The following is a 16,059-nucleotide window of genomic DNA, read 5'->3' as shown; positions in this document are numbered from 1 at the left end:
ATGTCAGCGGTTTGAACCCACCAGCCACCCTGGGGGAGGAAGATATGGCAGCCTGCTTCTATAAAGATTACAACCTTGGAAACCCTATGGAGCAGTTCTACTCTGTACTATAGGGTCGCTATGAGTTGGAATCACGATGACAACAACAGTTGGGGGCAAGATTCTCCTTTTAAACCTAGCATATTAGTTTTCTATTGCTGCATAACAAATAGCCCCAAAACTTAGCAGCTTAAAAAAAAAAAAAAAAGCTTTTTTTTTTTTTTTTTTTTTCTTTAATCTTCTCACAGTTTCTGTGGTCCAGGAATTTGGGACCAGCTTATCTGGGTTCTGTCTCATGGCATCTCATGAGATTACAGTTAATATGCTGGCTGGGGCTACAGTCATCTGAAGGCTTGATTTTGGGCCTAGTAGATCCACGTCTAAGATGGTGTATTTACATGGCTCTTGGCAAGAGGCGAGGTGAACCTCTCTAATAGGCTACTTTAGTGTCATCAGTACCGGGCTTCTAGCTTTCCCCAAAGTAAATGGACCAAGAGAGACACAACAAGGCTTGGAAGTCATACGCCATCACTTCTGCCTCATTCTGCTCATTAGAAGTGAGTCACTAAAGTCCAGCCCACACTCAAGGGGAGGGAAACTAAGCTCTACGTTTTGAAGGGAGTATTACAAATAAATTTGTGGACATATTTTAAAATCATCACACTCAGGATTCTTCAAAAATACTTTTCAGGGCACACTTTGAACTTTATTTCATTATTGGATGAACTATATGCATCAGTTCATTCCACAAGTATCTATTGAATGTGTTATCTGAATCACTATACCATTTTTACCATCCATTATTGGCAATCATTGTGTGTTCTAAGAGACTTGTAGAAAATAGTATCCTCTTAACAGTGTTTTTTTCCCCTTCTCAGGTATTTGTTGGACTTCTTCTTATTCTGGCAGCCATAGAGCTGGCCTTTGTACTCACAGAAGATTCTGGACAAGCCACAGTCCCTGCCATTAGATATACCAATCCAAGCCTCTACCTTGCAACATGGGTAAGACCTGTCACCACTTTCACGTTGTTTATCTTCTCTCTACTTGCAGCCTTCTAGCTGAAATTTACTCTTTTGGGATGAATTTCATCTAAAGAATTTGAGAAGTAGAAAGGACCATCTAGTACAGCCTTCTCACATCATAGCTGGGACTAAAACACAGTCTTCCAATTTTTGACCTATTTGACCTATGGTTAAAATTCATACGCTTACATCTCTCATTACTTTCAAGGGTATTATAAAGACAAAGCTTGGTTGTAGTGGGGTGAAACTAAAGACTACAAATTTTAGCTCTTCATCTTCTTTTTCAACTCTAATTTATTCAACCTTCTCCCTAAGATAAGTATCAGATTTAAAGATTAAGATGTGTATCTATGTCCTTGTATTTTGCCATATAAGGATCATAGATAAGTTTCGTGATACAAAATAATTTTTGGATGCTGTAAATACTATTTTTATTTTAAATACTATTTTTAAATTGATTGGTGCTCTAGTCAATGGATCGCTGAGTCTAGAATTGTTGCTTTAAACCTGATGTCAGAAACTGGTATCTCTTTTGTAGGCATGTTTTTTTGAGAGGGGATCTGCTAACTGAAAGGTTGGCAGTTTGAACCCACCAGCTGCTCCACAGAAGAAAGATGTGGCAGCCTGCTTCTGTAATGATTTACGGCCTTGGAAACCCTATGGGGCAGATCTATACTGTCCTACAGGGCCACTATGAGTCAAAAATTGACTCAGTGGCAGTGGGTTTTTGTTTAGTTTGCACAATATTTAACCAAAAATTGAATTAGTTGCCATTATTTTAAAAGAATTCAGTGCAGCACTTGGAGCTTGAAATCTACCGTGGTGGGAGTATTTACGCCATGAAAATAAGCAAATGCTACAAATCACAGCATTTTTTCAGAGAGCTGGTTTACCAGCATACTGCTGAGGCTAGGAAAACAACCAGCATTTAGTTAATTATATCTAAGAGAGATGATCCAAAGGAAAGTTTTTATTTTTAATAACTTAGCCTGAAGTGCTAGACTAGTAGCTGAAAGGTTGGTAGTTTAAACCCAGAGGTGTCTCAGAAGACAGGCAAGGGGATCTGCTTCTACAAGTTCACAGCTTTGAAAATCTTATGGAACATTCTACTCTGTACACATGGGGTGACATGAGTAAGAATTGACTTGATGGCCACTAACAATAATAACAAGTTTGATATTATGAAAAAACCAAGGTACAGAGACCTTGTACCTATCCATCAGAATCTGCCTCCCCCACCTGACTACTGCAGTGCCTATAGTTCATTTCCTTGGGGCTTGAAAAGGCTTTTCGGGCTCTCAAAGTTAGTCCATTAAAATGCAGATAGTGGATGCCATTTATCACCACTCCTATTTAACACTGTGCTGGAAGTCCTAGCTAGAGCAATAAGGCAAGAAAAAGAAATAAAGAACATCCAAATTGGTAATGAAGCAGTAAAACTGTCCCTGTTTGCAGATGATATGATACCACACATAGAAGATCCAAAACAGTAGCAGAATACAAGATAAACTTACAAAAATCAGTTGAATTCCTATATACCGATAAAGAGAATGATGAAAAGGAAATCAGGAAAGCAATACCATTTATAATAAAAAAAAAATAGCCCCTAAAAAAAATAAAATACTTAGGAAGAAATCTAACCAGGAATGTAAAAGACCTATACAAAGAAAACTACAAAATATTACCGTAAGAAACCAAAAGAGATCTGCATAAATGGAAAAACATACCATGCTCATGGTTAGGTACACTCAACATTGTGAAAATGAAATTTCTACCCAAAACAATTTACAAATACAATGCGAACCCAATCCAAATACCAACAACATTCTTTAAACAGATGAAAAAATTAATCATTAGCTTTATATGGAAAAGGAAGAAGCCCTGGATAAGTCAAGCACTATTGAAGAAGAATAAAACAGGAGAACTCACATTACCTGACCTCAGAATCTACTATACAGCTATGGTAGTCAAAACAGCCTGGTACTGATACAACGACAGAAACACTGACCAATGGAACAGAATTGAGAACCCAGATGTAAATCCACCCACCTACGGTCACCTAATCTTTGACAAGGGTCCAAGGTCCATCAAATGCAGAAAAGACATTCTTTTTAACAAACGGTGCTGGCAAAACTGGATGTGTCCTTCTGCAAAAAAAAGAAACAGAACCCATACCTCACGCCATACACAAAAACTTACTCAAAATGGATCAAAGACCTAAATATAAAGCCAAAAACAATAAAGATCATAGAAGGAAAAACAGGATCAACTCTAGGGGCCATAATAAACAGCATTAACAGCATACAAACCATAACTAACAACACACAAACTCTAGAAGATAAGCTAGATAACTGGGATCTTCTAAAAATTAAACACTTATGCTCATCAAAAAACTTCACCAAAAGAGGAAAAAGAGAACCTACAGGTTGGGAAAAAAATTTTGTCTATAACAAATCGGACAAAGGTCTAATCTCTAAAATCTACAGGAAAATCCAACACCTTTACCACAAAAAGACAAATAATCCAATTTAAAAAATGGGCAAAAGAAATGAACAGACACATTACCAAAGAAGACATTCAAGTGGCTAACAGACAGATGAGGAAATGCTCAAGATCTTCAGCCATTAGAGAAATCCAAATCAAAACCACAGTGAGATACCATCTTACCCTGGCATTACTGGCATGAACCAAAAAAACAGAAAATAGCAAATGTTGGAGAGGCTGTGGGGAGATTGGAACTCTTATGCACTGCTAGTGGGAATGCAAAATGATACAATCATTGTGGAAAATGATATGACACTTCCTTAGAAAGCTAGAAATAGAAATACCATATGATCCAGCAATCCCACTCCTAGGAATACATCCTAGATAAATAAGAGTCATCACACAAATAGACATACGCACACCCATGTTCGTTGCAGCATTGTTCACAATAGCAAAAAGATGGAAACAACCTAAATGCCCGTCAACAGATGAATGGATAAACAGACTATGGTACACACACACAACAGAGTACTACACAACCATAATAACAATGATGAATCTTTGAAGCATCTCACGACGTGGATAAATCTGGAGGGCATCATATTGAGTGAAATAATCACAAAAGGACAAATACTGTATGAGACCACTACTGTAAAAACTCACGAAAAGGTTTACACACAAAAAGAAACAATCTTTGATGGTTACAAGGCGGGGAGGGGTGAGGATGGAAAAACACTAAATATACAACAGATAAGTGGTAACTTTTGTGAAGGGTAAGACCATACGCAATACTGGGAAACCCAGTACAGCTTGTGCAAGGCAAGGTCATGAAAGCTCCATAGACAAGCAAACTCCCTAAGGGACTGGGGGGGCTGTGGGGACCATGGTCTCAGGGAACATCTAATTCAATTGGCATAACATAGTTTATAAAGAAAATGTTCTACATTCTACTTTGGTGAGTAGTGCCTGGGGTCTTAAAAGCCTGTAAGTGGCCATCTAGGATACTCCACTGGTCTCACCCCTTCAGGAGCAAGGAAGAATGAAGAAAACTAAAGATACAAATGAAAGATTAGTCCTAAAGACTAATAGACCACAACCACCACAGCCTCCACCATACCGAGTCCAGTACAGCTTGACGGTGCCCAACTACCACCACTGATTGCTCTGACAGGGATCACAATAGAGGTCCCAGACAGAGCTGGAGAAAAGTGTAGAGCAAAATTCTAACTCACACAAAAAAGACCAGACTTACTGACCTGACAGAGACTGGAGAAACCCCTAGAGTATGGTCTTCAGACACTCTTTTAGCTCAGTAATGAAGTCACTCCCGAGGTTTACCCTTCATCCAAAGATTAGGCAGGCCAATAGAACAAAATAAGACTAAAGGGGCACACCAGCCCAGGGGCAAGGACTAGAAGGCAGGAGGGGACAGGAAAACTGGTAATAGGAAACCTAAAGTCAAGAAAGGAGAGTGCTGACATGTCGTGGCATTGTTAACTAATGTCATAAAACCATATGTGTACAAACTATTTTGAAAAGTTAGTTTGTTCCGTAAAACTTCATCTAAAGTACAATTAAAAAGAATAAAAATAGGGTGGAGCCAAGATGGTGAAATGGATAGACACTTCCTGTGAGCCATCTTTATAACAAAGACCCAAAAAACCAAGTGAAACAAGTATATTTATGACAAGCTAGGAGCCCTGAACATCAAAGGCAAGCTTAGAAAATGAACTGATGGGCAGGGGGAGGAAGACATGGTTCAGAAGTGGAGAGGAGTTACCAGACCTGAATCGAGGGAAGCCCTCAGCACCATTCCCAGGAGTGGTCGTGGTGGGCTGGTACTAGTGTGCTGCTGCAGTTTTCTCAGGGAGAAGCAGCCAGCCACACAGCCTACTCACACTTCCAGAACCAGAGAATTATGGCACTCTCGGCAAAAGCTAAGTACTTGCGTATATTTTACAGCTCCCCCACGCCCCCACCCCGCCCCTCACCCCGCTCTTAAGCCGGCTTCAGCGGCTGACTTCTCCGAGCCTGAGATAGGCCCTGTTGAGCACCTACAGCCATCCTCCAGGCCTTGGAGAAGGAATAAATTTGCAACTGGGGAAAAAGATACTTTGCTAGCTCTACTAACGTGGCGAGCTCAGGACAGAAGCGGCTCCTGTCCAGGCAAAAATGGTCCGTGGACTTTGAGTACCTTTCCCCTCTGCATAGACCTGTGTGGGCTTATTTCAGGAGACTAGGCTTTTGCTGGCAGACTCCAACCATTTCCTCTTTGTGGCGGACAGTTGGGTGTTTGATGTTTGATATTGCTTTGCCTATTAGACAGGGTCCTCACCTACCCACATCAGGGGCCTAAGGACTGGTAGCTCCACTCAGGTCACCCAGCCACCTGTGACAGGGGTCCAAGGATAACTGGTATCCCCCAGTCCTTACAAAAAAAAACATTGGGTGCCCATGGTCTGTCTGCAGATCCCACCCACTTGTAAACTCTAGGGAACAGGGACACGCTTTCCCCAGAGGCTCATAGGGGACGATTCCCAGCCCCCTGCCTTGTTCAGAGTGTGACCCCCTGCTGCAACCAGATACCGGTACCTACACCAATCACCCCTGCCCCTCTAAGACTGAAGGACAGAGCCTGTACCACACACTTGATGATCAGCTACCTGGACAATTGAGCTGAATTCATACAAGAAAAGTGAATGGACTCGAGACTGATGATATACCTGATAACAGCTCTAGCCATCTGGGGACAGGACAACAGAGCTCCAAAGGGAAAACATAATCAAGCCAGTTCACTCAAGCAAACCATTTGGACATATCAAAACGAAACAAAGCACGAAGCTACGACACAGTAAGCAAACATAAAATAAACTAATACAATAACTTATAGATGGCTCAGAGACAACAGTCAATATCAAGTCACATAAAGAAACAGGCCATGATCACCTCAAAAAGCTCTCAAAACAAAGAACCCAGGGATCTTCTAGATGAGGGTGCCTTCCTGGAATTACCAGAGGCAGAATACAAAAGATTAATATACAGAACTCTTTAAGACATCAGGAAGGAAATGAGGCAATATGCAGAACAAGCCAAGGAACACACAGAAAAAGCAATTGAAGAAATTAAAAAGACTATTCAGGAACATAAAGAAAAATTTAATAAGCTGGAAAAATCCATAGACAGACAGCAGTCAGAAATTCAGAAGATTAACAATAAAACTACAGAAGTAGACAACTCAATAGAAGGTCAGAAAAGCAGATGTGAGAAAGTGGAAGGCAGAATTTCTGAACTTGAAGATAAAGCACTTGGCACTAATACATTTGAAGAAAAATCAGATAAAAGAATTAAAAAAAACAAAGAAACATCAAGAATCATGTGGGACTCTATCAAGAGAAATAACCTACGAGTGATTGGAGTATCAGAACAGGGAGGGATAACAGAAAATACAGAGAGAATTGTTGAAGGTTTGTTGGCAGAAAACTTCTCTGATATTGTGAAAGACGAGAAGGTATCTATCCAAGATGCTCATCGAACTCCACATAAGGTAGATGTTAAAAGAAAGTCACCAAGATACATTATAATCAAACTTGCCAAAACCAAAGATAAAGAGAATTTTGAGAGCAGTTAGGGATTAACGAAAAGTCACCTACAAAGGAGAGCCAATAAGAATGAGTTCGGACTACTCGGAAGAAACCATGCAGGCAAGAAGACAATGGGATGACTTATATAAAAAATTGAAGGAAAAAAGTTGCCAGCCAAGAATCATATATCCAGCAAAACTGTCTCTCAAATATAAAGGTGAAATTAAGACATTTCCAGATAAACAGAAGTTTAGGGAATTCATAAAAACCAAACCAAAACTACAAGAAATACTAAAGGGAGTTCTTTGGTTAGAAAAATCAATAATACCAGGTATCAAACCAAGACTAGAATGCCGGGCAGAGCAATCAGAAGTCAACCCAGACAGGGGAACCAAAAAAATAAATCAAGATTAAAAAAAAACTCTCAAAACAGGATAACAGCAATGTTATTACGTAAAAGAAGGCAACATTAAAACAATAAAGAGCGACTAAGAAATGTAGCCATAGATCTTCCATATGGAGAAGAAGACAAGGCGACACAAAGAAATAAAAGTTAGGTTTAAATTTAGAAAAATAGGGACAAATAATACGGTAACCACAAAGGAGACAAACTATCCTACACATCAAAATAAAATACAAGAAAAAAATAGAGACTCAGCAGAAACAAAATCAACAACAACAAATATGAGGAAAGAACAATAAAGATAATCTATTCAGCACATAAGCTTAAGTAGGAGAAAGAAACTGTCAACAACACACACAAAAGAGACATCAAAATGATAGCACTAAATTCATACCTATCCATAATTACGCTGAATGTAAATGGACTACATGCGCCAATAAAGAGACAGAGAGTGGCAGAATGGATAAAAAAACAAGATCCGTCTATATGCTGCCTACAAGAGACACACCTTAGACTTAGAGACACAAACAAACTAAAACTCAAAGGATGGAAAAAAATATATCAAGCAAACAACAATCAAAAAAAAGCAGGAGTGGCAATATTAATTTCTGACAAAATAGACTTTAAAGTTAAATCCATCAGAAAGGATAAGGAAGGACAGTATATAATGATTAAAGGCACAATATACCAAGAAGATATAACCATATTAAATATTTATGCACCCAGTGACAGGGCTGCAAGATATATAAAACAAACCCTATCACCATTGAAAAGTGAGATAGACAGCTCCACAATAATAGTAGGAGACTTCAACACACCACTTATGGTGAAGAACAGGACAGGACATCCAGAAAGAAGCTCAATAAACACACAGAAGATCTGAATGCCACAATAAACCATCTTGACCTCATAGACATGTTCAGTACACCCCACCCAACAGCAACCAAGTATAGTTTCTTTTCTAGTGCACAAGGAACATTCTGTAGCATAGACCACATATTAGGTCATAAAGCAAGCCTTAGCAGAATCCAAAACATTGAAATACTACAAAGCATCTTATCTGACCATAAGGTCATAAAAGTGGAAATCAATAATAGAAAAAGCAGGGGAAAAAATCAAACACTTGGAAACTGAACAAATACCCTGTTCAAAAAAGACTGGATTATAGAATCCAATGACAATGAAAACACTTCCCATCAGAACCTTTGGGACACGGCGAAAGCAGTGCTCAGAGGTCAATTTATATCAATGAATGCACACATACAAAAAGAAGAAAGGGCCCAAATCAAAGAATTATCCCTACAACTTAACTAGAAAGAGAGCAACAAAAGAAACCCTCAGGCACCAGAAGAAAACAATATAAATTAGAGCAGAACTAAATAAAAAAGAAAACAGAAAAACAATTGAAAGAATTAACAGGACCAAAAGCTGGCTCTTTGAAAAAATCCACAAAATTGAGAAACCACTGGCCAAACTGACAAAAGAAAAACAGGAGAGGAAGCAAATAACCTGAATAAGAAATGAGATGGACGATATTACAACAGACCCAACTGAAATTAAAAGAATCATATCAGATTACCATGAAAAATTGTACGCTAACAAATTTGAAAACCTAGGGATGAATTCCTAGAAACACTCTACCTATAAAATAACAGAAACAGAAGTAGAACAACTAAATAGATCCATAACAAAAGAAGAGATTGAAAAGGTAATCAAAAAAAAAAAAAAAAAAACTCCCAACAGGAAAAGCCCTGGCCCAGATGGCTTCACTGCAGAGTTCTACCAAACTTTCAGAGAAGAGTTAACACCGCTACTACTAAAGGTATTTCAGAGCATAGAAAAGGACGGAATACTACCAAACTCATTTTATGAAGCCAGCATATCCCTGATACCAAAACCAGGTAAAGACGCCACAAAAAAAAAGAAAACTATGGACCTATATCCCTCATGAACACAGATGCAAAAATCCTCAACAAAATTCTAGCCAATAGAATTCAACAACATATCAAAAAAATAATTCACCATGACCAAGTGGGATTCACATCAGGTATGCAGGGATGGTTATTAGAAAAACAAAAATGTAATCCACCACAAGAATAAAAGAAAAGAATCACATGATTTTATCAATTGATGCAGAAAAGGCATTTGACAAAGTTCAACACTCATTCATGATAAAAAAAACTCTCAGCAAAATAGAAATAGAAGGAAAATTTCTCAACATGATAAAGGGCATTTATACAAAACCAACAGCCAACATCACTCTAAATGGAGAAAAAAAAAAAAAAATATCGAGAGAGCCTGAAAACATTCCCATTGAGATCGGGAACCAGACAAGAATGCCCTTTATCACCACTCATATTCAACATTGTGCTGGAAGTCCTAGCCAGAGCAATTAGGCTAGATAAAGAAATAAAGGGCTTGCAGATTGGCAAGGAAGAAGTAAAAGTATCTCTATTTGCAGACGACATGATCTTATACACAGAAAACCCTAAGGAATCCTCCAGAAAACTACTGAAACTAATAGAAGAGTTCAGCAGAGTATTGGGATACAAGATAAACATACAAAAATCAGTTGGATTCTTTTACACCAACAAAAAGAACATCGAAGAGGAAATCACCAAATCAATGCCATTTACAGTAGCCCCCAAGAAGATAAAATACTTAGGAATAAATTTTACCAGAGATGTAAAAGACTTATACAAAGAAAACTACAGTATACTTCTGCAAGAAACCAAAAGAGACTTACACAAGTGGAAGAACATACCTTGCTCATGGACAGGAAGACTTAACATTATAAAAATGTCTATTCTACCAAAAGCGATCTATACATTTAATGCAATTCCAATCCAAATCCCAAGGACATTCTTTAATGAGATGGAGAAATAAATCACCGAATTCATATGGAAGGGCAAGAGGCCTGGGATAAGTAAAGCATTACTGAAAAAGAATAACAAAGTGGGAGGCCTTACTCTACCTGATTTTAGAACCTATTATACCACCACAGTAGTCAAAACATCCTGGTACTGGTACAACAGATAGATAGACCAATGGAACAGACTTGAGAATCCAGACATAAATCCATCCACATATGAGCAGTTGATATTTGACAAAGGCCTCAAAACCGTTAAATGGGGAAAAGACAGTCTTTTTAACAAATGGTGCTGCCATAACTGGATATCCATCTGCAAAAAAAATGAAACAAGACCCATACTTCACTCCATGCACAAAATGAGCTGAAGTGGATCAAAGACCTAAATATAAGCTCTAAAACAATAAAGATCATGGAAGAAAAAATAGGTACAATGTTAGGAGCCCTAATACATGGCATAAAGAGTATACAAAACATTACTAACAATGCAGAAGAAAAACTAGAGAGCTGGGAGCTCCTAAAAATCAAAACACCTATGGTTATCCAATGACTTCACCAAACAATTAAAAAGATTACCTTCAGACTGGGAAAAAGTTATTAGCTATGACATTTCTGATCAGCACCTGATCTCTAAAATCTACATGATACTCCAAAAACTCAACTACAAATAGACAAATAACCCAATTAAAAAATGGGCAAAAGATGTGAACAGACACTTCACTAAAGAAGACATTCAGGGAGGTAACAGATACACGAGGAAATGCTCATGATCGTTAGCCATTAAAACCCACTGCTGTCGAGTCGATTCCGACTCATAGCAACCCTATATTAGAGAAATGCAAATCAAAACTACTATGAGATTTCATCTCACTCCAACAAGGCTGGCATTAATCAAAAAAACACAAAATAATAAATGTTGGAGAGGATGTGGAGAGATTGGAACACTTCTACACTGCTGGTGGGAATGTAAAATAGTACAACGACTTTGGAAATCGATTTGGTACTTCCTTAAAAAGCTAGAAATAGAACTACCATACGATCCAGCAATCCCACTCCTTGGAATATATCCTAGAGAAATAAGAGCCTTTACACAAACAGATATATGCACACCTATGTTTATTGCAGCACTGTTTACAATAGCAAAAAGATGGAAGCAACCAAGGTGCCCATCAACGGATGAATGGATAAATAAATTATGGTATATTCACACAATGGAATATTACACATTGATAAAGAACAGCGATGAATCTATGAAACATTTTATAACATGGAGGAATCTGGAAGGTTTTATGCTGAGTGAAATTAATCAGTTGCAAAAGGACAAATATTGTATAAGACCACTATTATAAGAACTCGAGAAATAGTTTAAACAGAGAAGAAAATATTCTTTGATGGTTAGAAGAGGGGGGAGGGAGGGACGGTAGGAGAGGGGTATTCACTAATTCGATAGTAGATAAGAACTACTTTAAGTGAAGGGAAAGACAACACACAATACAGGTGAGGTCAGCACAACTGGACTAAACCAAAAGCAAAGAAGCTTCCTGAATATACTGAATGCTTCAAAGGCCAGCATAGCAGGGGCAGGGGTTTGGAGACCATGGTTTCAGGGGACATCTAAGTCAATTGGCATAATAAAATCTGTTATGAAAACAGCCTGTATCCCACTCTGGAGAATGGTGTCTGGGGTCCTAAATGCTAGCAAGTGGCCATCTAAGATGCATAAATGGGTCTCAACCCACCTGGGTCAAAGGAGGGTAAAGAACACCAAGAACACAAGGTAATTACGAGCCCAAGAGACAGAAAGGGCCACAAAAACCAGAGACTGCATCAGCCTGAAACCAGAAGAGGTAGATGGTGCCCAGCTACAACTGATGACTGCCCTGACAGGGAACACAACAGAGAGCCCCTGAGGGAGCAGAAGAGCAGTGGGATGCAGGCCCCAAATTCTCATAAGATCAGATTTAATAGTCTGACTGAGACTGGAAGGACCCCAGTGGTCATGGCCCCCAGACCTTCTGTTAGCCCAAGACAGGAACCATTCCCAGGGTCAACTCTTCAGACAGGGTTTGGACTGGACAATGGGTTGGAGAGGGATGTTGGTGAGGAATGAGCTTCTTGGATCAGGTGGACATTTGAGACTATGTTGGCATCTCCTGCCTGGAGGGGAGATGAGAGGGTGCGCAGGGGGAGTTAGAAGCTGGCAAAATGGACAGGAAGAGAGAGAGTGGAGGAAGGAAGCAGGCTTTCTCATTAGGGGGAGAGCAATTGGGAGTATGTAGCAAGATGTATGTAAGTTTTTGTGTGAGAGATTGACTTGATTTGTAAACTTTCACTTAAAGCACAATAAAAATTTTTTAAAAAAGAGTGTAGTGATTCTCAGCTTTCTCAGATAACTCCCCACCCAAGTGGGTGAATACAAATGGATGGAGTAAGAAGTCCCAGAGGGAAGATAGAGGCATTGAAAGAGGAAGTTGGATGGTATCAGGGAGGAAACCTACAATTTGGCATTTGTGTGCTTTCTGGGGAAACCCTGGTGGCGTAGTGGCTAAGTGCTACAGCTGCTAACCAAAAGTTCAGCAGGTCAAATCCACCAGGCGCTCTTTGGAAACTCTATGCAGCAGTTCTACCCTGACCTATAGGGTCTCTATGAGTCGGAATCGACTCAACGGCAATGGGGTTCAGTGCTTTCTGCCTGGCCATGTTAGTTAAAACAATCTCCTCCTTCAGTCACCACCTCTCTTTTCTTCCCCTTTTCTCTGACTACCTTCTCATCTCCTGTACTTGGTTAGTGACAATAGTCTTCAGAACTTGGTGTGAATTTCTCTCTAGCTCCTGGTTTTGCTGATCCAACACAGCAGGCAATGGTGTGTGCAAAAGAACTCTTGGTTCCTGTCCCTATTCTGGATTCTTTCAATAGTCTGTGGCACTTTCCAACTTCAAACTCTCATCCGGACTCTCCTACAGGTAAGGAGTAAAGAGAGAGTGACATAAAGGGGTACTGCTGGGCAACTGATGATTGGAGGAAATAGCATGAAGTAGATCGAGTTTCAAGATGGACTTGTATTTAGGCGGTTTGATGATGGGCTTTAATTACAAGAATTGATATATACAAACCATTTAGATTTAATTTGAATAAAAGGTTCATTGTCTCTATTTTTTTCTTCTATAGGGTGACAGTTCTAACCTGATCTACTCCTGCCTGTTCTTCATCTCCTTTGCATTCCAGATCCTCATCCTGATCCTTTCAGCATTTTCAGAAAAAAATGCCTCATCAAATGTGAGACTCTAAATATACTTGCCTGATATGTTACTTAATTTAATGGTGTCTTGACAAATATAACTTTGAGATGTCTAGGTCTCATAGAGACTAGAATAAGGTAGTACAGATTATTTTATGACATAGGAAACAGGAGGTGACTAGAGTATTGAAATATTAACTTTTCCATTGACCCACCAATCTTCAGCAGAGGCAATTAATTCATACATCTATGCCAATAAATCTGATTATCATTCTACTAGTGACCTTAGCAACACATGGGGTAGCCATGAGTTGGAATTGACTAGAAAGCAGATGGTTTTGTTTTTGTTTTTTTGGTTTAGTGAACTTATGGCTCCCATGTTGACCAACTGACTTCAACATCATCTGTAGGTTTCTATCACATCATATCTAGCAAAATCAGTTTCTGATTTTAGAGTCCCATAGCATTTCCATTTCCAATTGATTTACTTTCTAATTTTTGTGTGTCTTGCAGAATCCATCAACCACGGCTTCATTTCTGAGTAGTATTACCTTTAGTTGGTATGACAGGTAGGAAATGCCTGGAGTATGGGTTGTCTGTATCCCTCTTCCCTCACTCTTCTGAAAGAGATGAAAAGCATTATTTAAAAAAAAAAAAAAAATTCCGCTGTGGCCTCAATTTCTCCTCTACTTAGTCAGGGTCAGAGAATGTTAGAACTTAGAGGCCAATTTAGTTCAGCCCTTTTGTTGGGCAGATCAAGATGCTGAGGAAGGGATGAAAGGGGATTTGCTCTTGGTAGTCTGGGGGTTCCACAGGAGAAAAGAAAAGAGGCAGTAGAATGGGAAAAAGGAAAGCTGGAGGCAGGCACTGTGGCACAGATTTGGAGGATAAGGGTTGAAACAGACATTCTGGGCTCCAGAGGACCCGGAGGCAGTGTCCTTGACCCCTATAGTTCCATGGACTCCTTTGGCAGTCTGGTGAAGTCCATGAATCTCTTCTCAGAATAATGTTTTATGCATAAAATAAAAGATACAGGAGTATAAAAGAAACCAAATATATTAAAATAGTGTTATCAAAATATTTAAAACAAAAACATGTTTGTGATATAGCCTCTGACCCAGCCTGTAGGGTCCCAGCCTGTGTTCTCTTAATCCATTAAATAACGATATGTAGTGGAGGGTACAATATCAACCATTATTTCAAAGTTGTGATGAGAGTAAGTGAGCCAAGAAAACATTTGTGATTTCTCCTGGTGACAAAGGCACAGACACTTTTTACAACTGTAGTTATTTGCTTACACTCATTATAAAGGAAGGCTAAATTTCAGTTAGAAGTTAGTGAAAATAATGATGTAATTTATGTTCCATTTGTGTTCTCAAAGCTCGGGCTAAGAATCCCTGATCTAGAGAGACAGTGTAGAGACAGCCATCATGGAGGCACTTCCAGGGGATCCAAAGTGACAGAGAGGCAGCCAGTGTTTGAGGAAGAAGGAGCAGGAGGAGGGGGAGGTGATGATCTTTTAGCCCTTAATTCAGTAATGCCTCTCCTCTTCCTCTTCTCTTCTTGACTTTTACCATCTCTGTCACACCTTCTCACTTCCTTTTCCCCTCTACCCACTCCTTTCTCAAGTTCAAAGGGGCAAGAGGTAGAGGTAGTGGAGCAAAAGAGAAGTCCCATCCTCTTGTTCCTCTGTCCCAGTTCAGGACCCAGGCAGGTTTGGACAGAGGGGCAAAGAGACAGCTCTCTGACCCAGGCTGTAGGGTCCCAGCCTGTGCGTCACTCTTGTTCCAGCATTGTTCTGAAAGGCTACAAGAAACCTCTGACACTTGAAGATGTCTGGGATGTTGATGATAGGATTAAAGCCAAGAACCTAGTCAGCAAGTTTGAAGCACACTCGGCAGGAGAGCTGCAGAAGGCCAAGCGGGCATTCCAGAGACGGAGGCAGAAGAATTCCCAGCAGAAATCAGAAGCCGTGCTGCATGGCTTGAACAAGAACCAAAGTCAAAGCCAAGATGTCCTCGTCCTGGTAACTGTCCCATGTATTTCTGTGCGAACGTGCTTGTATGGTTCAGACAGAAAGGCATTGGTGTCATAATGATTATGTCCTTATATTTTTATAGCACTTTGTACTTTTCAGAGTATTTTATATTATTAGTATATTTGCAATATTAATATTAACTTAGCAATGGATACATGGGAGTATATTATGCTGTCCTGTCTCCTTTTGGGTATATTTGAAAATTTCCTTAGTAAGTTTTTTTAATCAAAAGATAAATAATATCCTAGAATGACTAGAATCTGAACCTTGGTGGGGTTTAGCATTAGCAGCTAATTCATTTATTTATTCAAACAAAAATATTTAGTGAGCACAAGTGTGTGTCAGAGACCATTCTGGGCACTGGATACAAAGAATAAGACT

The 16,059-nt window shown here is 39.3% G+C and overlaps 1 protein-coding gene across 1 annotated transcript in view; it reads left to right on the top strand.

Moving 5' to 3' along the window:
* Window positions 1-16,059, top strand: part of ABCC2 (ATP binding cassette subfamily C member 2) — a gene marked incomplete at its 5' end in the record, with an annotated part of 80,166 nt that overhangs the window by 17,995 nt on the left and 46,112 nt on the right. Inside the window, 5 exons of the mRNA XM_003408979.4 lie at window positions 918-1,043; window positions 13,231-13,365; window positions 13,571-13,678; window positions 14,154-14,209; window positions 15,432-15,666. Coding sequence (XP_003409027.2) covers window positions 918-1,043; window positions 13,231-13,365; window positions 13,571-13,678; window positions 14,154-14,209; window positions 15,432-15,666 — 660 coding nt within the window. The remainder of the gene's footprint in view (window positions 1-917; window positions 1,044-13,230; window positions 13,366-13,570; window positions 13,679-14,153; window positions 14,210-15,431; window positions 15,667-16,059) is intronic.

The sequence above is a fragment of the Loxodonta africana genome, chromosome 16, assembly GCF_030014295.1.
Source record: "Loxodonta africana isolate mLoxAfr1 chromosome 16, mLoxAfr1.hap2, whole genome shotgun sequence".
Taxonomy (NCBI): domain Eukaryota; kingdom Metazoa; phylum Chordata; class Mammalia; order Proboscidea; family Elephantidae; genus Loxodonta; species Loxodonta africana.
This window is presented reverse-complemented; position numbering and strand designations above follow the sequence as displayed.